Raw genomic sequence first — 24,137 nt, forward strand, 5'->3', positions numbered from 1 at the left:
GGTGTAGACCATAGTATAAAAATATGCTCTCACATACAAATCCACACACCCACACATACTTGAGCATCCATTTATACAAAGTCTTCGTACTGAGTTTCCGTCGGCACTCCAGAGGTGAAGGGCAGACTCAGCCATGATGAAGGCTAGCACTAAAGGAGAAGGCTAATCAAAAGGTAGTCCAAAATCTCTTCATTCAAGCTACAATTGCTTGTGAAGTCTAGACATTTTCATTTTAGTCTCTCCCCAACGAGCATCTAAATCTAAATCTAGCTAATAGGGCAACACACCATTTAAGATAGAAAGAATTATCACAATACCAGCAGGCCGCAACTTGGACGAAAACTTCACAAGGTGAAATTTGCATGTCCGCTAATACGGCAGAAGCATATACCTAGATGAATCCAGGAACATTCCCAAACTCATCCTCTAAAAACACAACATAGTGCAGTTTCAATCTCATGACAGTCACTCACAAGGTTGAAAACCATGAACTCCATCATGCATAGCAGGGACTATCCAAATACCACAATTGGTTCTATCCAATTTGGCATTTTCTCGAAGGGGACACTCACTAGTCTGACCTCATCATGCCTTATTGAAGTGTCACATAGACTATGTGGGTGATGTGCGCTCTATTAAGAACAGATTTTCTAAATAGAAATAATACACCTAAGCGAATGATTGATGCCCTTCCAATTAAAGGACACCAGAATCAAAAACCAAATAGAATAAGACCTAAGACCTTACCTCTATTTGAAGCTGTCAAGTAGCAATGATGATAATCCCTCTTGATCCCACAATCACCTCCTAGCACAAGTGTGCTCTTCTCTCAATGTGAGAGGATCTCATGGCTGTCATGAGCCCTTCTCTCAGTTGTAAATCAAGGTGTGCAATTAACTTATAAGAAGCTAGCTCTTGATGTCGAAGCAAACACAAACTAGCAATGTGTGCCTTCACAAGTCCTCTAGCGAGGTGCTTATAGATTACAATGATGATGTATCGACCTTCGATGGAGAGCATAAGAAAGAAATGCATGTTGATGAGGTAGCTAGCCTTGTTTAGCTGGCTTCTAATGCTACCTAGTGCTCTATCTTTGCTCGTGACCTTTCACAAGTTCTCTTACTACTTATTGGTAGAAACGGTGCTTGTGCCTGCAAGTTGGCTTCCTGCCCTCAGTCAATGGCTGTTATTGATGATTGCCTTAGAGCAATCTCGTCGTTAATCCTTTGCTCTAAGAGCTTGTTGGCTGTTGATTAGGCCTCTCCTTCCTGCAAGTCTCTGATGAGTCTATACTGACCTTTACTTTCTTCGCTTTTGCAGTTGGTGTGGACACTCACACACGACTCCAAGAGGAATAAAGGACATGCAATGAGCATGATAGTAGAGACTATGCAGGACACGCTGAGGACTCACATCCTGATAAGCAGTTAATGGGCTGCTCTTCAGGTAGACATGTGCCCTTCCAAGCAAGAGCAAACCTTGGGAAGTTGGCCAAACTCTATTTAATGAAGACTCTGTCCTAGAAAGCCTCCAACCTCAATCCTTTGGACACCTGTTTACACACTTTCAACCACAACAAAGGAAGCATGATTCTTGTGCTACAATTGGAGAAACACCTGTAAATTCTTTGCTGAATGTGGAAGTTAGAAAGAAGGCAAACAGTTTACCTCTTGTAATTGCTCAGCTGTGATAGAATTCCCATGAACTGAGAGACTCTGTAATGAAGTGCACTCCTTTAGGAGCATAATTGGTAGCTGCCACACAAAGAAAAAAACTATGTTCAGAATTCAATATCTTGTAGATGCTCTTTAGGAGCATAATTGGTAGCTGCCACACAAAGAAAAAAACTATGTTCAGAATTCAATAACTGGTTGGTAAGCGGCGAGGCAATTCTCCTTCATTATTTTTCCTTCCTTTTGGGTTTCTCTCGCATCGATAGCACAATGTTTTACGTTTTTCTCGTCACAGACATCAGCCTTGCTCGTTTAGTGGCCCCACACTTAGCTTTCATTCTATCAAGATTTTTTCAGTCTCATAGACCCTTGAGACTTTTGTAGACATTAATCTCTCTCTCTCTCTCTCTCTCTCTCTCTCTCTCTGTGCACTCCTTGGGAGCTGCTATGTGCCCTCCCTAAGCTGTTGTACTGGATGGTTTTTGATTGTCCAATAGACTTTTGGTCTCCCATGGACGTTAACAAACTCTCTCTCTCTCTCTCTCTCTCTCTCTCTCTCTCACACGCACACCCCCACCCATTCCACTTGCTTGCCGCCTCTTGGCTCAGTACTCTGCAATAGCTGCTGGAGTGTAAGCCTTTACGCCATCAACTCAGATTCAAAACTAAGCATCACCTTCCCAGTGAAGCAAAGACAATACGTGAGCACCATCATCTAGTACATCGGAAGAAGCAGGTTTTCATTCACTAGAATAAACGTTTTGTTTAGGAATTCTAAGGACTTCTAACGCTCCTCTTATGGACACCATACTCTGGCAACTCTTACACATGCACGCTTTATAACATTTACCATGTCCTACTTGTTGCACACTTTTCACAGCTAGTGGTGTCAAACACGTAGCTTTGAGGTTCATAACAGCCGAGCGAAAGATCATGAAGGACTTATGTGACATACAGGAGGTTGAGACGGAGGAGCACTTCATCTTCAAATGTCCTATTTACTATACGATCTGAGGGCGTTTCTACTGCCTCTTCAAAGATAGCTCTAGGGTTTGTCCCGATTCCTCTCCTATCCGGAACGCAGATGCTTGGCGGCCTTCATTCATGAGGCAGTCAAGTACCGCGAGAGGATACTTCGATCACGGAGACAAGAGCAGACTTCTTCCTTGGCAGATCCATCTCAGAGCTCTATCACGGAATTCTTCCTGCCAGATCACACGGACCCCCACAATACGAGGCCTCGGCATGATCATGACCCAGAGCCAATGAAATCAACAGCTCAGACAAAGGGTTGACGCACAGATTACACTTGGGGATATCCCCCCTCTGTTCAGAGTCAGAGCCTAGCCGACAAGGGTTACTGTAGCCCTTGTTAGGCGCAAAGCTATGACCAAGAGACGTCATAGGCCACACCCGCGAGCAGCCGACAACACTATCGCCGATTTCATGCCTCCATTGTCCCACACACCCTAATGTGATGATGATGATGATGATGATGAGATTGATATGTAGTCGACCACTGACATGACTATTTTGTACTTAGTACTATCGAGTATCCACCACGATGCTGCCAAACGAGGGACACACTCCACGTGCAACACAGAGAGGGACCAAAGCACGCACGACCTCCCCCACGTAGAGAGAGAACTCGACAGGCAGATATACAAGAGCTCCTCACATCTCATCAGAGAGCCATTAGGTTACCTAGATATACGGAATCTCAGCATGTACTAGGAGTGCTAGCTTTGAGCACCTGATACTTCTCTGTTATTTTTCTTTTGCTACTCTAGTATTTGGACACTTGATTCACTGGTTTAGCACTTTAGCTTTCACCAAGGGTCTTAGTGAACCCTTTGCTTCATCCCTTTGTGGCTTGTATGAGTTTATTTTTGGCTTGTACTTTCTCATAGGCCCATGAGGCCTCTTGCAGACGTTAATACATCTCTCTCTCTCTCTCTCTCTCTCTCTCTCTCTCTCTCTCTCTCTCTCTCTCTCTCTCATTTCCCCTGCAATTCTCACAGTTACTAAACAGGACGTTTAGTAACTTCTCCTCATTCCGACAGGCAAAAGCCTACTTCTTCCAAAGTACCATTGGCGATACGCATCGCCTCTAATTCATTCGGAAGGTTATGTTTAGTCTCGAATCTAAGTTGACGCTGCAAAGCTTTAAACTCATCATTGTACCAGCTATTGCAAGGGACGGTCCCAAGAGGTGGTGGACAGGTGAAACGAGTAGTGTAGGGAGAGGCATGTGGACATAAGACGGGACCGAGGGCCGCCTATCAGCTAAGACTACCTACATCATCCAAATCGACGTCTGGCAGTAAGATCGCATCATCTCTGAAATCAAGGAGTGGCACCTAATGCACCTCTGTTCTCGTGTTGAAGTCCCAAACAAGGACTTCTCTGCGGCTCGAGAAATCTACGATGTTCGGATAGAGTGCTGCATAGGACAACATCTCAGTCTCCTCCAAGATATCTCGAGCAAAGTGGGAAGCATACTCCAATGAACAACTTGGTTGTCCGTACACCGGATCTGAATCCAAAGAAATCTGGAATGTATGTCTCTCCTCTCTAATAACATCGCCCTGAAAGAGATGGCCCGTAAAAGAACCTCATTCCCCGCCTATATCTCTCATCTCGTCTCTATAAGCAGCCTCCCACGTGTACCCACTGACCACCACTCTGGACTCTGGTGTGTCTCTATCTTAAAAACTATGTCTCATCCTGTAAAGGACTCCAAGAAATTCCATGGTTCTCACCATAAGGTACCATTACAGTTCCACATGGTATAGGACAAGGTCTCGGTATCCTGAGTCTCATAGACCCCGCCCCCCTAGGTGGGAAGGGACGCAGGTACTCAACGGGGGCCTATAAGGAGTCGCCCATCTCGTACCACCACCCACTTGCCCTCCTTGTGGGCCAAATCAAGGCGCGAATCTCCTCAACATGCAAGGGTGTCAAATCGTCATCCACGGGGATCGATGGGTGGTCCCATAGGACCAAGCTACGACGTAATGCTGCTAGCCGGGCCTAAGCATCATGGAATCGTATGATGAGGGGCTGCTCTTGGTTGGGGTCTCTCCCACTCGCCAAGACTTTTGGATCACGTGCTCTACAACCCCTAAAGTGGTAGCCCCAAAAGTGGTCACATCATCCATTGGTGTAGCTATAGTGCGAGGGATTCCATGAACTTTGATGTTGAGAGCCTTGCTGGCCCTCTACTACTAGTCCATGAGACTGGCCGAGACAATTTCCTTCGCACGCTCCCGTTCGGCCACATCCACCCATCTTGGATGTCTCCTCAATTACAGATTGCATGCTAGCAATTTGTGCCTCCACCACTATTTTACTCCCGGGGCCTGTATGTAAGGCAGTAACCACTCCCGAGGCCTGTATTATAGCAACATGAGATCACCATGACTTATCAAGGACCCCTATCGCATGCACCAGGGTCAAGCCCAGGTGGGGCAACAACTAGCTGCCTTGTGAGCCAATCACAGCTCCCTATGCAGCAGATTTGGCATAATTTGGGGCCTCAAAAAGGACAGCAAAATGCATAGTAAGTGGGCTACAAGACGCGCCTTTTATAGGCAATCGGCCCCTAGGGCTGAGCAAACAGCCCGACCAGCCTAGCCGACCAGCCAACTGGCTGGTAGGGCAGTTAGGACTGGTTGGGTCGGCCAAAACGGGCCCCTCATTTCAGCATCCACCTCCCAGCCTCTCCAGCAGCCCCTTTCGGCCATCCTATGGGCGAGGTTGGGTGTCCTATTTCTGCAGCATAACTCCATCTCCTGCATGTCGTAGTTAGGGGAGTGGTCTCAGCAGTTTTGCATGCCGATCTGGCAATCATGTATAAATAAAGCAGGGTACTATAGTTAGGTAGATTTCTGGTGTCTTTCATGCTTGAGTTCTTCCTTGTATGTTCATCTAATTTCCGTACAGCTAGTCCCTGCGTGTTACAACCCCATATACCTAGATGAATCCAGGAACATTCCCAAACTCATCCTCTAAAAACACAACATAGTGCAGTTTCAATCTCATGATAGTCACTCACAAGGTTGAAAACCATAAACTCCATCATGCATAGCAGGGACTAGCTACTATGACATCCCCACTGACGTCATCAGCGCCCAACAGTGGGTGTAGACCATAGTATAAAAATATGCTCTCACACATACAAATCCACACACCCACACATACTTGAGCATCCATTTATACAAAGTCTTCGTACTGAGTTTCTGTCGGCACTCCGGAGGTGAAGGGCAGACTCAGCCATGATGAAGGCTAGCACTAAAGGAGAAGGCTAATCAAAAGGTAGTCCAAAAACTCTTCATTCAAGCTACAACTGCTTGTGAAGTCTAAACATTTTCATTTTAGTCTCTCCCCAACGAGCATCTAAATCTAAATCTAGCTGATAGGGCAACGCACCATTTAAGATAGAAAGAACTTTTGAGAGCTTACATGAATACTCTCTCCGATGTTCCTGACCAGGCTATGCCTGCCCTAAAGGACATACCTTGCCCCCCCACATCCAGAGTCTTCACCACATCCCATCTAAAAGAAGCAGCCCTAGAATGGCAAAGCAGGAAGGCCTCCAAGTAGAACTCCTAACCCACGGATGGGAAGTACTCGCTCCAATCCTAGCCAAACTGCTTCATAAGGCCTTCCAACCTCTTTGACCACAAACCTTTTTTTTTTTTTGGTGAAATCCATTTGTAATTATATTACAAAAAACAGTCTCAAAGAAAGAGACAGCCAGTTACAAGCATCCAAAGATGTCATTATATGACAAGAAGGCAGGATAATCTAAATCCCACACATGTAGACAATCACATAATGCCTGCCCGTACACCTTACGTACACTGCTCTGCAGCAGCCCGTACAGATCCGTGCAGTGGCTGACATCATCGCGCCTTCGTTCCTCGATGGAGATGCTGCGCAGATCTGCTCTGCTCTGTCCTTGACAGTCACCTGGCCATTCTCTGCCAGATCTGCCCTCGAGGCAAGCTTCCTTTTGCCAGGTACTCTCCTTTCTTTGTGTGAGGTGCTGCTCATATGACAGCCCCCTTCCTCTCTCTTTTCCTAGGTTCACACCCCCCCCCCCATGCTATGCTCTCCTCATATGGGGGCTTACAGATGGGAAGGTGACCATTCCAACACAAGGTACATGGGGTGATACACATCAACGAGCATGTCGAGAGCACAAGCTTCAGTGTACTATCACCATTTGGGACTTCTCCTAAGAAAATAAAGAGTAATCTTTATTAGAATTGACTTCAGTCAAAGAAGTCGGTCAACCAAGAATAAGTTTTATTGTTTTTTCTTTTGCCTTGCATTGGTAAAAAGAGAACCGTGGGGACGACCACAAGGCACTAGAAATAGTCCAAGAAATAGGAATGTATGCATTTCGACAACCTCTAATCAGTTAAAGTGTTGGAATTTGTTTGTGCAATGTGTAGGACCCAAGAGAGTGCAAAAAGGACCCAAGATTGGGGAGAAAAGCACAAAAAGCAAGTCCCACAAGGCTCTCAAGCAAGGACAAGGGGGCGCCTCTTTAAAAGAGGCACCCACAAGAATAAAAAGGTGCCTAAAGCCTCCAATTTAGGAAGAAAAGCCTGAAAGCTTGGCTTTTATGTAAAAGTAGCTTTTAGAAAGCAGGCCCTCGCTTTTTGCTAGGCCAAGTCTATAAAAGAAAGGCCCCAAGCCTCCCAAATGTATTCAGAATTGTACTCATTTGTATGCTCTTTCAAGAGCCCGTTGTACAAAGATTATTCTATTGCAATAAAGCCTTTGAGGGGGTCCAGCCCTTATTTCTAGGCCCTAGTGCTGTGTTTTGCTCCTTACCCTTCTCTCCCATCACTCTATCTAATTAGCGATTCAATTTCCACAGCTTCAACACATATCTCAAGAAATGTACGAATTTTCCAGCACCAGGTATCCTGTCCCGAGTATCACGATTTTGCTCCAAAAGAGTCCCACGTTGTTTGTGAATTGCTCCACGGTGCCGAAGTGAATTGCGATTTTTATTTGGTTTGGGTTACACTGGTATCAAAGCATGGTTTTGTTACTTTCTTTGGTAGCAACGATCCACAGACTCGGCAAAGACATCCACGAGGTGCATATTGGGAGACCTCAAAAATCGCACCGGTTTGCAGGCGGACAAATCTGCTAGCGGACGGAACCCTCTGCCAAAAACAGAACTCAGAGCAAGCTTGCAAGCGTGGGGTTTGCAGAAAATCGCATATAATATTTTAACTTTGGTCTATACCCCGGACTAGTGTGGACTTCAACATGGTATCAGAGCCGGCTGTTCCGACGAACCAATTGATGAATGTTGTCGCGTAGCTGACACGTGGCAGTGGTCTTTGGCTCCTGATCTGCAGTCTGGTCTGACGCGGGACATGGTGACCCGTGCAAACTGTATGGCTACAGACTGTGTGCTGTGCAGAGAGTCATGATCTGCATGCTGGCCATTTAAGTACGACCTCGCCGTGGAGGGTCATGATTCGTGGCGTGATTTTCACTGCGACAATTTCGGCAGTGTCAGCTCGCATGCACCGGTGGCTGGCTGGCTGCATTTGGTGGTGACATGTGTTTGGCACTTTGAGAAGACTTTGGTTTGTCCTACCCCGTGTGGTTTTGTGTACCCCAACTTGTGGTTGGGCTGGCCTTTGGTTTGGTCGACTCACCTTTCAAGGTGCTTAACCCATGCGGGGTGTTGCAAATGGGCTAACCCCCTTGGGTGCCCCCTTATGTGGTTTGTGGCCAATGGCAAAAAATGTGGTATATTGGCTCATGGAGGTGCTTGGTGACACGTGGACTGTGGCCTACTAATCCCATAGGCCATGTGGGGGATTGATGGGCCTTGCATAATATTTAGGAGGTAAAAACCCTCTCATCCCTCCCGGGACCTTTTCGGAGAGAGAGAGGCTACAACGTGGCTATGGGATGGGGAGTGGGACCCCCACACCCAGCGCTGCCCCGGTTGACACGTGGCGCACTCTGCAGACTTCAACAATATGTCCTTACTACTGTTTGCACTGGAAGGGTGAAGCACTTTGCCTCCCCTTAGTTCTTTGACCTTACAGTGTACTATTTTGTAAACGTTATAAAATTTATGAAGAACGCACGACGATGACATATTGTATTGACCATGATGGATCCATGCACGCTACTCAGAGTAAGTTTATTGGCTAATAGATCGCATGGGGTGGTTCCTATGTTCATTGGGCCAAGCAAGAGAAATTTGGCAAACTCACTCAATTTCCACAGAGGCTAAATTAAAACAAGTTAGAACAAAGAGTCTACATTAGGCTAAACAGAATTTTAGCCCAAGGGGCTGATTCAAAACATATTAATACAATGAGTCTACTTTAGGCTGAAACCGAAATAAAGAGGTCATCCTTCCCTTCCCGTGTACACAGAAATGTTCGAGTGTATTAGCTTTTATCCAATCAGTGCCTTCACTATCCTTTGCTTTAACATCTCAAGTAGGGGGTGGGTGCTTGAGATTACATGAACCTTTGGTACGACTCACAGGCTATATTGACCTCATCCTATGGGGTAAACATGTAAGCGATTAAGAAAGACGAATTTCTGCAAAAGGTGAGCCTGTTTAACCATAATGTGAGCAACATGAGACAAAGGCACACTCCACCCTAATGTGAGCACCATGGGATAAAAAGGCGCTCCAAATGAAATAAACTTTATAAACCCCTTTATTCTCATGCCTTTGAATTCCAACCCACTAGAGTGCAGCTAAACAGCTGTCCAATCCATATGTTACTGGACGAAAGAAAGGAAAGGGCAGGGGGCTAGGAAAAGAGAAATCAATGACAACCCATAACTCTGTTCAAATGATACATGGTACACACCTGTTTCAACTTATTGTTGTCGAGCGCAAGAGATTTGAGATGACTGAGATTGCAGATTGAAAGTGGAAGCTCCTCAAACACATTATCTGCCATCATGGCATTCCCATCAATAAAATTCGACACTCAGACTGCTTCACTCAATCAAATCATATGCTACCAAGGGATTCCCCTAGATTATATCAGAGACGAGCAAGACTGCAGAGCATAATTGGTAGCTCCTCAATCAGGTAACCTCTACCAAAACATAACCCAACAGTTTAAGACTCCAGTCATATTAATCTCTGTTGTCAGTCCAATACTGTCATGTGTGCCAGTAACAGTGGCAGAAAATCCTGCAGAAATCAAGAAGGACTAGAAAATTGAAAAGAAAGCCTATTTTCAGTTTCATTCCATAGCACTAAATTGTATTTCCTGTTCCCCCCTAAGAGGATTTCAAGCAGTGCCCATGCATTGATTTCAACTTCTATACAGTTCGATCTTCCATAACCAGACACAACCCCTGAGTCGCATATGTGATAACTGAATGAGCAAAAATAAAAGAACTGAAAAAGGTGTAAAGCATGCAGACATTGTTCAACAAAACAGAGGAAAAGATTCAGTCGAGAAAACCCATAACAAGGCAAGGATGACCAACCATTGGCAAGAAGCTCCTCCAAAGAAAAACAGCTACCCAAGGACTCAGGGAGCTGTCTAAGTCGATTGTGACTGATATTCAACAGTGTCAGCTGCTTGTAAGATGCACAAAAGTTGCCAATGAAAGCTTGCACAAGGTTGCTCCAAAGCAGGAAGGCGGCCAACATTGCACAATCTGCGGAAATTATTAAAATGCTGCCCAACCTGAAAGGCCTGGAACAAGACTTACATTTCTCAGACTTCCTATCACATATGGTAAAGATGACAAAGAGTTCATCGATACAGACAGCCGCTCTATGCGTACAAGAAGCCCCACTGCATGGAAGACCAAACAGTGTTAGCTACCATCAAGCTAATGAAAACCAAAAAATATCAAAGGAAATACATGCCTTAAAGAATGGATTCAGATTAAGGCAAGTGAACATACATTCATCTGGTAGAGTCGTAAGTCTGTTTTCATCCAGAGCAAGGACCTTGAGGGATTGAAGCTTGCCCAAAGTGGATGGCAGACGTTGCAAAAGATTTTCAGAAAGCATCTGTCATTGTCAAATCATAAGCACTAAAAGGCAGATCCGGGCTATGCAAACTAAATTATGAAATATGTGCAGTATCATCAACACAGTCAGTGAACTTAACCTGCTCAAAGATGAACATCATTAAAAAACTTTCAAGGTCAATATTCATTCATTGTAAGTACTAAGATGATAAAGACTACTTACCAACCGTTGAAGATTAACAAGGCCACCAATTTCTACTGGAAGATCAACTGCAGAGAAAACAAAGATGATGGACAACTAAGTGCAAGCTCTCCAATTTTTACACAAACAACCAACATAAATAATACATATAATACCCAAGCGGAGACAAAGTCTAATTAAGATTTCAAGCTGCAACTTACAACTCTTTCATAAATAACCACAAAAATTTCCATTTAGGCACAGAAGACGGCCAATATTTCTATAGAATGCCATGGTTTGACAAGCAGGAAAATATGGTGGTTCTTTTTAATGTTTCATATCATGAGTCCCAAAAGCCTGTTCCTTCACCTTCTCTTAACATCTCTAGCTTTATTTTCATAACTGTATGAGATTATTCTCTCCTATCTATCCAGCCAATTGCCATATTCAAAGTGCTCATCCTCAAGGCCTTTTATTGCATCAGATGCAAACGTGATGTTAAGGGAATTACACAGAGACAGACATTTTAACAGCAATCAGCTCTGTGCACTCCAATGAAGATCTGCAAGAATGTGCAGTGTCAAACATTGAGTTGAAAATTCAAAGTAGAGTCTTCTAACAATGACACAGGTGTGCAGCTTGAGCAGAAAAGATGAGCTTGGAGTTTGTTCAAGGATAGACCAAGAATTTTAGCAAAACAAGCAGACAATCTTGCTGAAACCCGACACATGAAATACAGATTTTATTCTCACCAAACCGAAAGCACACTTTGCAAACTTCGTCTGAATATTTTGAGAAGATTTTACACGAGTGGCAACAGCCAACATGATTGAATTTGAAGGTTGTGTGACAAAATCCATATCAAAAATCTGTAGTATACACTTGTTAGAGTTTGACATCTCCCATACAATAGGATTGAGGGCTGCTTTCTGGGTGTGCCTGCCCAAGGAGAAGATAGATCAGTGTAGGACAATAGGGAGATGGACCCATACCAGGGCAACCAGGCATGAGCTCGGCCAACAGACAGCCAGGTCCAGGCTATTTTTGGGGGGCCAAAGAGTGTAGATGAAAGAGAGTGTGCCACGTGTCACTGGGCCGGTTACGAGGGGTCCCACATCCTCGCACCCTAGCCGTGCTAAGCCCTCTCTCTCTCCGAAAAAGCCAGCAGGATGAGAGGGAGGGATCTCAGTCCTCTTTATATCCAAGGCCCATTGTAATCCCTTTTTGCATATCGGATTACTCAAATGCCCATTTATACACATGTCACAAGCGCCAAGGGCGCCTTCCATCCATCACCCATTCACATTTATCCAAATCACACAAGGGGGCACACCAAGGAGTTAGCCCATATCCAACACCCCCCGTGCGCTAAGCACCTTGAAAGGTGGGCTTGACTAAACCAAAGGCCAGCCCAACCAACAAACCAAGGAGGGACACAGCAAATCGCACGGGGTAGGACAAATCAAAGACCTCCCAAAGTGCATACAAACACATGTCACCACCAAACCAAGGCAGCCAGCCACCAGTGCATGCAAGCCGCTGCCGAAATTGTCGCACTTAATGCAGCTGCCACACACAGATCACGGCACCTCCGCATGCAGTTAAGTAGTCCGCACGGGTCACCACATCCGCGACAGACCAGATGCCAGACAGCGACCACCTGCTCTGATACCATGATGACGAAAGAGAGCGCGCCACGTGCCAACAGGGGACACCAGTTACAAGGGGTCCCACACCCTCGCACCCTAGCCGTGCCAAGCCCTCCCTCTCTCCCCAAAAGCCGGCGGGATAAGAGAGAGGGGTGGCGGGTTTCAACCCTCTTTATATCAGGATAAGAGAGAGGGGTGACGGGTCTCAACCCTCTTTATATCCAAGGCCCATTGTAATCCCTTTTTGCATATGGAATTACTCAAATGCCCATTTGTAAACATGTCACAAGCGCCAAGCCGCCCCAGGAGCCGGCCAGGACAAGGCTGGTTTGGGGCCAACCAACCCACTTGACCAACCAAATCCGACCCTGTTGGGTCGGGTTAGGCCGACCTATGGCCCAGCCCAAAAAGGTTGAGGCCCTCTTTACAGGCCCCTCCCCTGCCCTTGTTCAGTGTCTTGTACCAAGTGGTTTTTCTCAGCACCAAAACAGCGTTTTCCCCTGATTTCAGGTGTCAAAGTCTCTCTCTTCTTCCTCCTCAGAAAAGAAGTCTGATGCAAAGCGGGAAACAAGGTCCACAAGGCAAAGGTACCAGTTCCTCAGCTGCAGTTATCACTCCAACTTTTGTACATCTGCAGATTTTGGATTCTTTGACGACTTCTACAGGCGAAGGGGTTGCCCTAAAGGCTGGTGATTATAAGGAATGGATCCTTGATATTTGTGCCTCTAGGCACACGACTCCATGCCTGGCAGAGTTCCAAGACTTCTGGATTAAATCAGATGACATGCATCGGCGGCAGTTCCACAATCAAAGTTTGTGGAGAGGGAGGGCTCGAGATCATCCCGGATGGCAGAGGGCGGGAGCACTCCTCCTACGTATTATGTGTTCCATACTTGGGCTTTCATTTTAGTTCCATTCATGAGGTGTGCATACTTGGCATCCATGTGGAATTCGATGAAGATTTTATGGCCATCAAGGATAAAGCAACCGGCCAGGTAGTATGTGAAAATACGGTGGACAATGGCCTGTACAAGCTGACAGCTCTCTTCCATTACTGGAACCCCTCTAGGTGACGTGGCATTTCAGGTATGGTCATCTGAACGTGGATGCACTACAGTAAGCTCCCCAAAAGCACTTGGTTGATGGTTTGCCCCATGTGGACAGCAAGCACGGGCATTGCAGTCCATGTATTCAAGGGAAGCAACACCAACGAGCATATCCGAAGCAGCTAATAGGCAAGCGTTGGCACCCCTAGAGATGATACAATCGATCTCTGTGGTAGCTCTTTACTTTTTGCTACTGATTGATGATTTCAGCAAGCTCACGTTGGTCTAATTTAGCCAGAAAGAATTGGCTTTCCCCTGTTCCACAATAATGTGCTCTCTTGGAGAATGAATTCGGGCTACCCATGAAGAACAAAGGAGAGAGGAGGAGAGGCTACGATGGAGAAGAGAACCGCTGTCCACATTCCAAATAACTGTAAATCATGGGTTTAAGTGACATTACCTTCATAACAAGGTCTACATCATGTCCCTCACTGAACAAAAAGGATGATGAAAATTCCTCCAGGCCATTGAGCACACCCCCATCTTTTATCTGAATGATGGTAGCACTGGTAGCTTAGGAGCTTCTTTCAGACAGCCACCACTTGTAGTTGGTGGGAATGGCTAAAATAAAGTACAAAAGTAGGCTCTAGTGGACCTCTGGTATTTATGGGTTGGGTTTAGTTTGAACCTCAAAGGAGAGCCCAGAACAGAGTAGTCTACATCTTCTGTACTTGCAGCAGCCACCAAGTTTTAGGTGAATTGAGTTTGTTTCCAGGCGTCTTAGGTATCTTCCACACTCACAAAATGTCAAGCTACTTTGATGGACATAAAGGCATCTCACCAATCAGAAAGTGCATCTTCATTGAGCTTACGAACGGCATGGGATTCTGCACAAGCGTAGGAGGAGAACTCATCCACATGGTAAGCCTTAAAGCACGCAAGGAAAGCTTGTATGATCCTAGTACATGATTTGTTACCTCTCTCCAACAGCGTAGACGATCACCACATCAGAGGTTCCGTATTTCATGTCAACTCTCATTGCAAGCAACGCGCATGTAATTATGCCCTTACATAACATTCTCTCAGTGACGTGGTAATCTATTTGTGATGGCATACCTTCATCACTCTAAAAGCGGATAGCCAAAAGATGCAGTTGAAGTCTCTCGACGGGCACAAATGCAGAAACCCATCTTGCAAAAAGGTAATTTTAGATCACGCACCTGAAAGAGAACTAACGCTTGTGAAAACCGTATTCCATCTTTGAAGTCCGTACACTTGGTTTGGCCGGGTACCTTTCATCGTAACTTATCCATGTTACCATGCCCTTTTCTTTACATGTCGCAAGAGCTAAGTAAAAGTTTATTTGGAAATTGGAACACTCCTCTTACCATCCGTGACATGTCAAGTTACCATAGATGGCCGTTCCTCTTGCAAGAGCCATTTGGCGCATGCGCATCAAAGTAACCCAATAGAAGCGCCGATCAAAATATAAGAATCTACCCTTTACTACTAAGACGACGCACAATCATGTACTTGTTCAATGGAAAGACACAATCCCATGAGAACACAGAAAGACACCAATCTAGAAGATTAGAAATGTGATAAACACTACGCGCTTGTGCAAGCACGTCTTTAGAGTGGACGAACAAAAATCACGAAGGAGACCAACCAAGTTTATTGTGGGTGACATCCAGTGTCCGTACGCTTCTCCCAAGGTCAAGGACCTCGCTCGGTAACGACTGCAAAAGAACAAACATCGCCACTCAGCCACAAAGACTTGACAAATCCTCGAGCTCAATCAGCCGGCAATTGTATTCGCGCAGACTTGGGATGTACAAACAAAATGTAGGCAAGTTGTGGTCCATCACAGCAAACCTTGTCAGTTCATCGAAACCGCGACAACCGATTGCGTACCTTCAGATTGGAGTCCCTCAGTCCCACGATGCCTGTCGTCCCCCATTTTGCAGCTCGGTTGGCCCGTGCGACCTGCTGCTTGCTCATACAACAACCCATGGAGCGGATTTTCTCTACCGCCAATGTCTCGCGGTATTTTCAAAGCATCCGACCCTCGTTCGATCTAGCAAGAGGAAGGAGGAAAGGAAGAGCAGCGGGCAAAGAAAGAGGGAAGGCCAAAGGATTGCGTGAGCGGCATTCAAGAGAGGGAGGAAGCTGTAAAAGTTTTGTGAAGCAAAGGAGCGTAAAGCAAGGGAGCAGCAGGGTGTCTGTGAGCAAGCTGTGTTGGGAATATGTCAAATATGATAGCGAAAGGGTGATGTTTCCAAGGAGGAGGGGGATGCATGGGGGCAGAGGAAAATCCACCGACGAGGAGGCGAGAGGTGATACTGTGAGAGAAGTACCACGAAGGAGGTGGAGAGCCAATGGGCAAAACTGGCAGACACAGAAGGATTGTATATAAGCACAGCACAGACAAACATCAATCTGTCGTCCCTGTCCAGTCTCCTCATCATTCACAATTTTAACTAGTCCTCTCTCCTCCTCTCTCCAATCTTTTACTTGCTCTCACTCATTCTTTCTTACTCTTAAGTTTGTGTGTGTGTCTTGGTTTTCAGTCTCTAGTTCATGTGTGTGTGTGTGTGTGTCTCTCAGAGACTCATGTTTGTGTCTCTCTCTCTTTGTAATATGAGGATACATGGATTTCACCCCATAAAAAAGTGTCTCATGTATGTTCTCAATTCCTAGAATCATTGTTGCTACAAAGAAACACCCCACCCCTTGAGTTCTCTTGTCAAGAAGGGCTCCTTTCTCCACTCACCCATTCCATTTTCAGGGGAAGGACCTACACTTGTCCTTTCTTGACTATAAGAGGTGATTGATTGTGACAACCCACTCATGGGGAGAATGACACTTTAGCCAGGCTCTAGAAAACGAATGTCAGCAAGAGGTCGGCAATCTCTACTCTGACAACTCCATGCCAACTATGCAAATTTTGTCAAGAAACCCTTGCACACGAATTTCGGGCTACCAACCAACGATCAAAACCCTTGACACTAGCTTGAACCACTCGTGAATGATTATGGTAAAAAGCAAATTTTAAGGTTCAAACCCTCACAAGGATGCCCTTCCTCAAGGGAAAAAACATTTAAACATGGGTACTAAATAAGTGGATTCTCTCGCTTGGATGGTGTTCATGTATGTACCAATGCTCCTACACATATGTTGTACATGAAGCATAATGCATGTATATGCCTTATCTCCATAGATCTCATCCATAACCATGATCCTACAACCAATAAGTACTTATCCATTCCTCCAACCTTTCAAAAACTAATGTATGAGTTCAGCCACCTTAGCACTTAAGCCTACTAACACATGCTGTAAGTACAATAATGCATATGATGTGAATCAATCCTTGGCATAGTAATTTGACGTGTTATGTTTATTTCTAGGGACAATCCATCCTCTTTGAATGATCTAAGTAGGTGAGAGGCAAGGGTGGAGGGTGGCAAGGAGAATAGTGACAATAGGCACTCCTGAAGGGTTCAACCATCCAACGCCATCTTACACCCATGGATGCTTGGATCAAAGAGGTGATCCCATCATGCCTACAACATAAACATGAAACTTACACTCTATGGGAGAATTTGCAAGTACTCGGTGCAAGATTCAACCAACTAAATGCAGCTCCAAAGGTTTGGCATAGGTGACTATCATGTACATTTACTAGAGCAAATAACTCCACAATTGGCTATTTTATCACTTAGAAGGACTATTGCAGCATACGAGCAAGGACTCCACCGTCACTTTATGTGACAATGTTGTGTCTATTGCATATGCATGCACTCTCAATGGTGACTCTTTTAGGAAGATGCTCTTCTAGATGTGTCGAATTAAGTGAACAAGGTTTAACATTGATGGTGGTAACTATGTGGGCTTACTAGAGCAAAAACTCCACTTCTAGTTGTAGCCATCTATGGTTTAAAATATCCCATATAAGGGTGGCATGAGTGTTCAGTGTTTGCCAAACTATGGATGATCATTAAATGTCTTTCCTCTCCATGTCCATTCATGGTCCACATATTGATTCATCCCTCATTTACAACTCAAGTTGGTTTGGTGCAAGGCTTGTAATGGGTTTGACTTCTGTATAGTGGTTTTCAAGGCTGGATAATTTTGGATTCATTAAAGTAAAAAGTAAACAACTTATAGAGAGATATTTGCCTTTCTTGGTAGCATGGAACAACCAATAGAGCACTTTTGGAGTGTGACAAGTAGCATCGAACCTTAATGATAATTGTGTATTAATTTAGAAGAAGAGTGATGGAGGTATTCATCATAAAATTAAGACAAATTAAGGTCAATTAATCAACAAAAATTACATTATCGAATTCATATTGAAGGAGCATCATCTAAATAAAAATTGATGATGAAAAGAAAAAATTATAAAATGTAACACATTGAAATCAATACAAGTCAATGCCCTAGTGATATAATGAGGAGTACTTGTGATGACAAAGGTGTGTGCATATGTTTCAATGCTTTTTAAATAGTTTGCAAAAATGTACATCTTCTTGATACAAACACCCCTTTCATTGTTTTGAAAACTTGTTGAATTTGCATTTCTTGAATTTGTGCAAAACTCTTGCGATCACCATGCCAGAACCATTTCTACATCATGTGACCATGTGACAACCATTGTCTTTTCTCATTGTACAATGGGAAAACATAATGGAGGTACTTCGGCAAGTTGTTCAGCAAGTAAAAAAACATCAATGTGAAAGAAATGAAGACTAGAAATTGGTAAATGTCACAATCAACATCCAAAAGAAAACAAATGTTTTGCATGCCATATATGTTTGTGCATGTACTCTATTGTAGTGTACTATGCTATGCCATATTTGTTTGTGCATGTCCTCTCTACTGTACGCCATGTTTGTACATGTCCTCTACTACAGTTTTAATATCTTAAAGCACTTATCATAAAAGGACCTCATTTTCCATGTATCAAATTTTAAATATTGTCTTGACGTTGGACTATAATGTTTGCAATTCATAGCTAACAAGCTATAGCATTTAATCCAAGTCCAAACCTAACTACGATGTAGATGTGCCTTTATCAACCCATGAAGACGAGGAAGCTAGTTAGTTATTATGTGTGAGGAAGAAAAGACAGCTTGCAAAGCTAGACCAGCCAATAAACCAATTAAAGGAGAATGTATGCACTCCAATGTAGGGAAGTATGCATAATCTAGTCAACTACTTCATGGCCGTAAAAAAGGATTATAAATGAAGGGAAGTATGTGTAATCTAGTCAAAATACTTCATTTCCAGAACAAAAGACTATAAATGATATATGCTTATAGAACAAGGAAAATATGTATGGACACCCTTGAACATGAGGAAGCTAGTTTGTTAATATGTGTGAGGAAGAAATAAGAACTTACAAAGCTATAGTAGCCAATAGCCAAGCGAAGGAGAATGTATGCAATCCAATTTAGAGAAGTATACATAACTTTATCAAATTGCTTAACAACCATATCAAAATATTACAAATGCCATATCCTTACAAATCAAGGAAAGTGACCTCATTCTTTGTTCACTCCTTTTCGTATTGGTCTTGCCTTCATAGTGTACTGCTTGCAATTTATACTTGACAAGCTATAGCATTCAATCCATGTCCAACCCTAGCTACCTTGTAGATGTGGCTTTATCGGCCCATTGAACACCCCATGAACAAGAGGAGGCTAGTTTTTTTTTAAAAACATGCCGGCTATATTAATATAAAAAATAGGCTATACAAAATTGGCTCATAGCAAGGGAGCTAGTTACTCAACATGTGTTAGGAAGAAATGACAACTTTGGAAAGCTAGACTAGCCAATAAATTAACCAAAGGAGAATACATGCACTTCAATGTAGGCCAATGTGCATAATTTGGTCAAATACTTAGACACCATATCAAGATATTATAAATATCATATGCTTTCAAATCTAGGAAAGTCTGTATGTTTTAAAAATTTCCCCAACATTGAACTATTTATTCAAAGTCAATATAATGTTTTTGAGATATTACTTGCATACTATTGCTAGTATTCAACCTAATGATTGTGCTTGCAAAGACAAAGTATAATTGCACAAAATTGAATAGAATCCCCGAAGATTTAGTAACACTATGATTTAGTTAAGATCAACAATTACATGTGCTAAAAAATATTTGTTAGATTTTACATAAGATGGACCAATACTGTGATCAAAAGCAAACAATTATTTGTGTGTGTGCTTTTGTGTGTACATGTGCATGTACTTTGTGTGTGAATGTGTGTGCACGTGTGCACGCCATGTGTGTGCGTGTGCATGCATGTGTGTGTGTGTGTTTAAGATGTAGATTAGAATCCCTTAAGAAGCTCCAAGAATATATGACCAACATTTTAACATCAAATGATATATGAGAGAAGGTATTCCTAGGGACAAAAATACAGTTGAATCCTAAAAAGAGAATATTTTTAGGATTAAAAAGAAAATTTTCATGACAGAAGCTTTCTACTATACTTCAACCAACAACGTTGATACCTGCCACCACCCAACACGCTTAAGTTAGGAACATAGCTTAAACCCAAAGGAAAGACAGGTATCATAGCATTGATGGGCTTGCTATCGATGTCCGAAGTAAAGTACAAAATTAATACATAGAAGAAAAAAAAAGGATTGGAAAATTTCCTAATCCAACCACACACACATACCATCATATATGCAAATAAATGTATGAATGGCGAATCAAAGAACACCAAGTCAGAGTAAAGTAATGAAAATGCCAATCCCTAAGGTGAGCCATGATATAGAAGGGGAAGAAGTATTTCCCTTCCTTTTACCACTAGAGTCATATTACTAAACCCACAAAATTTGCTAGGAATCCATTGCATCCACCAAAAAATTAAGTAGGATAATGGTTCATAAGGGAAATATGGCATTTATCCCTGCTTATATAGTCATGCCTACATGATTAAGTTAATTGAATCAAGGGTCCCAACGATAATGGAGCTAAGACCAAGGGACTGAACCATAGGTTGGAAAGCACTAAGCCACCCCATGATTAATTCACCAAAAAACACAAGGATTGGAAAGGTTCCATGATCCCTACCCCCACCATCAAATTAGAGTAATGTTTTGCCTTATATCCATGCAACTCTATGTGTGAGCATGGACATAAGTGGAAGCTCAAAGATGAGTGAGCTCTTAGTATATCCATGCCAGGCATGAGAGCATGGTCATAAATGGAAGGCTCAAAGTAGAGGAGCTCTTAGTATATCAATGCAAGGTGTGAGAGCTCATAGAAGAGCTAGCAATGATATATGTATGATCTCCTATGGAACATGAGTTCATGACAGGAGATGCTAGAGAAGTATGGCACACTCCGTATAGTCTCTCATAGCATGGGAGCCAGTAGAGTCTACTACTAAGTAGTCAAGTCTAAGGCCATATCTATAATGAGAGCTGCATACAATAACATGACTCACAAGCCAATATGTATATAGAGCCTATATGTTTGTAGCAAGTTGGCGACTCCTCAAGCTGGGTGCGATGCATCAGAAGTAGTGTGTGCTGCCTCATGATCTATGAGACTTGGAGGCAAGCCTATGTAGCTTGCATGCAAGAAGAAGAGGAGCCATTGACTCAGCCCATGTGGAAGGAGTTTGAGCATGGCATTTAGCTATTCCTGAGAACATACCTTGAATGCTATCGTAATCTTTCAATAATGAGAGGTTAGCCACAATGATGATGTAAATGCCTTCAAACTCGTTTCCTCTGCGCTACTGAAACCCGAGTGATAGCATGGACATATATAGTCAAGGTTGTTTGATGGTTCGTTTACTCGCCATTTGAATATTTCAAAGTCTTCTCAGCTCCCCCTTCCTCCAATCGTTTTATTAGCTCAACTTATGGGCTTCCAAAGAGAACCCATCCCATTGCCACTGATTTTTTTGGTAAGCAAGGAAACAAAATGAAAGATTCTACCACTTGAACTACTCATATTTGTAATGGAAATATTCTTAGTGCCCACACTAAAAACAAGTGTTAAATTCTTGCTTTTACTCAATCTTGAACTTTTTACCACCCTTTGAGTGACCTTTCCACTAATTAATGTAAAAAGATGTAAGCCATTTGTCATTCAACTCATCCCCTGCATTTAAAACTTTTTTTTTTAATGTACATCCATTTTTGTCTAGAATTATTAGGATTGTGTGTGTAAAGAAATTGTCCATAATTCCACAATTCTCTTGAGCCAATTTTCCCATGAAGGGTATATCTATTGTTTGACCAAATCAAGCAACGAGCTTTCGACTCTTTAATGCTATGTAAAAAGATGGCCTATAAAGACCATCAATTCTAGAACTTGATTGTCAGGAAATTGTGAGTGTGTCACATAAAGAGAGAGAGAGAGAGAGAGAGACTCTTATCTGTTCTTTCTAGAGAAGGAGATCAACCTCATGCCATCAATTCCCTGCCATGAATGTTCGATCCAAAAGCATTGATAGTAGCCAGACGGTGTACCAAAATCGCGAATAGAAATGGGAAAAGGTACAAGGTCTTAGGAATTGCCAACAAGAATATCATTCCAACATAAAAGAATATGATAGGTTTCTTCTAGGGAATCTTGGGAGTATGTCATTGTGTTCATCAAAGGAACATTATCAAGTTGAATACTACCATACTTAATACCATTTCTAGAGAAGAACTAACCATTATAACAGAGTTATGAACTTCTTTTAGCATAGGATATGGAGGAGTATAACGGCATAGACCAAAACATATTGAAGAGTAGTTATTTCCATGCTCATGGCAACTAACTAAAGAACCATTTGTCCATCACGTGAATCTATTTATTTCAAAACCAGTTTAACGCATGATGCATCAACTATACCATATCCAAATTAAAGGGGAGGTAGAGTACAACTTGAAACGAGATCTTAAATACTCCATATATTTATTTTAAAAAAGATGCTTCCTTGTATCCATCCACAACAAACCATAAGCTAGTTCACTAGTGTAATGCCTAGGAACTAGAAGATTTCACATCAACCCACGATTCTTATCTATGTCATCACGGTACTAAGAATAATAGCTCTTATTAATATCTCATACTGCCACGGCTTAACATAGTGACAACCTTATTTAGTGTAGTACATTAGGCTACCCAACATCAATTTCATGTCTCAAGGATTAGATTATCAAGATTAGAAGATAATTACAACAAAGCTAATCAAGATCGAGTGCAAATGTGAGCAATTTCTTAGTACTACAGTAGAAAATATTGTAAACCCTCTACAAGATATTCAAGAAATGGTTTCTTATATAAGCAAGCAAGCCAAAAAAGTAAATAAACTTTTAGCAAACAATAAGCAAAATAATATTAGATCCCTTTAGCCAATCAAATTAGACATTCCTATAGAGTCAATACATTCACAAGGGAAAAGTTGACGACTACAAAAAGCTGTCAATATATACTACAAATATAACATTACCATGGTATCTTGCCAAGGAAATAGCAATAGTATTTCCTTCAAATCAGTAAGATTAAACAAATATGCATTCAACATTTCCATTGAAGGCAAAGTTGTCAAGTATAAGAAAGTTTGCATCTACATCTATACAAAATTGTAGATAGCTAAAGCCAATTCCAAAGAAAACAAAGGATTGAATATTTTCCATAGGCTATTTGATTTCCAATACCTAAACTATGTACCCATGTAATATGAAATTCATAGTACATGTTAGCAAGATTAGAAACAATACCCTTACCTACATAAAGATTAGGTTTCTACCCATCCTTTGTATGTATCTATAAGAGAGCATAAGTGGATAGGTAAATAGACAATTAATGACCACCACTAATAGGTAAAACATAGTCCCATCAACAATTGAAGAGAGACAAACAAGGCATCCAGAGATTAAAGACAAGCAATAAAAAAGAAATAACATCGTAAGGAGATAAAAACAAAAACCAACATCCAAAATTTAGCATAACAAGTGAGGCATCCAAAGCATTTTACAGGCAACAATCCGCTACCTTGGGTGCCTTATGGTGAAAACATGTACTACTATTGATGCTCTTGCATTCCTCTAGTTGTATGCTCCGCAGTGAGGTTCATATGTAGTGCGGCTTTCTTTGACTGCAACCTCCTATGTAGGAGCACTCTTCTGCGTTGTATTGGTATGCACCTACTATTGATGCTACACAAAGTGTGTGAGGTTGCCTCAAGATTGAACTAATGAACTACCGTAGATGGGGCCTTTAATAAGGCTAGAAATCCAAGGCCTTCCACTGGTTGGATGACTTTAAATTGTGAGGCTATTGCTGATTCATCATTGCCTCTTGTCTATAATCGATTATCAATATGGCCTCATCTTCCCATGATCTGGGCCATTGATTTTACACCCACTTCTTGAGCATCTTTCATTACCCACAATTAGTGACATTAAATTTGCACTTGCTTGTTGAGCATCTTTTCGTATGGTTCTCACTGTACTTCTTCCCTATTCTTGGTTGCCACTTGTTGAGAGAGATGGTGCCATGTACACATAAGTAGAGGCAAAGGTATGCACTAAGGTATGGTGTTTGTATGAATT

General features: G+C 42.7%; 1 protein-coding gene across 1 annotated transcript in view; it reads right to left on the reverse strand.

The window, feature by feature from the left end:
• Nucleotides 1–16,069, reverse strand: part of LOC147884807 (Leucine-rich repeat (LRR) family protein) — a 28,108-nt gene extending 12,039 nt beyond the window's left edge. Inside the window, exons 1-8 of the mRNA XM_087397356.1 lie at nucleotides 15,470–16,069; nucleotides 15,225–15,294; nucleotides 10,903–10,949; nucleotides 10,611–10,719; nucleotides 10,413–10,498; nucleotides 10,185–10,275; nucleotides 9,551–9,636; nucleotides 1,668–1,754 (exon numbers count right to left, since the gene is read on the reverse strand). Of these exons, the coding sequence (XP_087253482.1) occupies nucleotides 1,668–1,754; nucleotides 9,551–9,636; nucleotides 10,185–10,275; nucleotides 10,413–10,498; nucleotides 10,611–10,719; nucleotides 10,903–10,949; nucleotides 15,225–15,294; nucleotides 15,470–15,568 (675 nt within the window). The 5' untranslated portion in view covers nucleotides 15,569–16,069. The remainder of the gene's footprint in view (nucleotides 1–1,667; nucleotides 1,755–9,550; nucleotides 9,637–10,184; nucleotides 10,276–10,412; nucleotides 10,499–10,610; nucleotides 10,720–10,902; nucleotides 10,950–15,224; nucleotides 15,295–15,469) is intronic.
• Between the last annotated feature and the right edge of the window lie 8,068 nt (nucleotides 16,070–24,137).

This window comes from Dipteris shenzhenensis, chromosome 26, assembly GCF_047967505.1.
Source record: "Dipteris shenzhenensis isolate YYH24624 ecotype China chromosome 26, Dip_SZ_1.0, whole genome shotgun sequence".
NCBI classification, from domain to species: Eukaryota; Viridiplantae; Streptophyta; class Polypodiopsida; order Gleicheniales; family Dipteridaceae; genus Dipteris; species Dipteris shenzhenensis.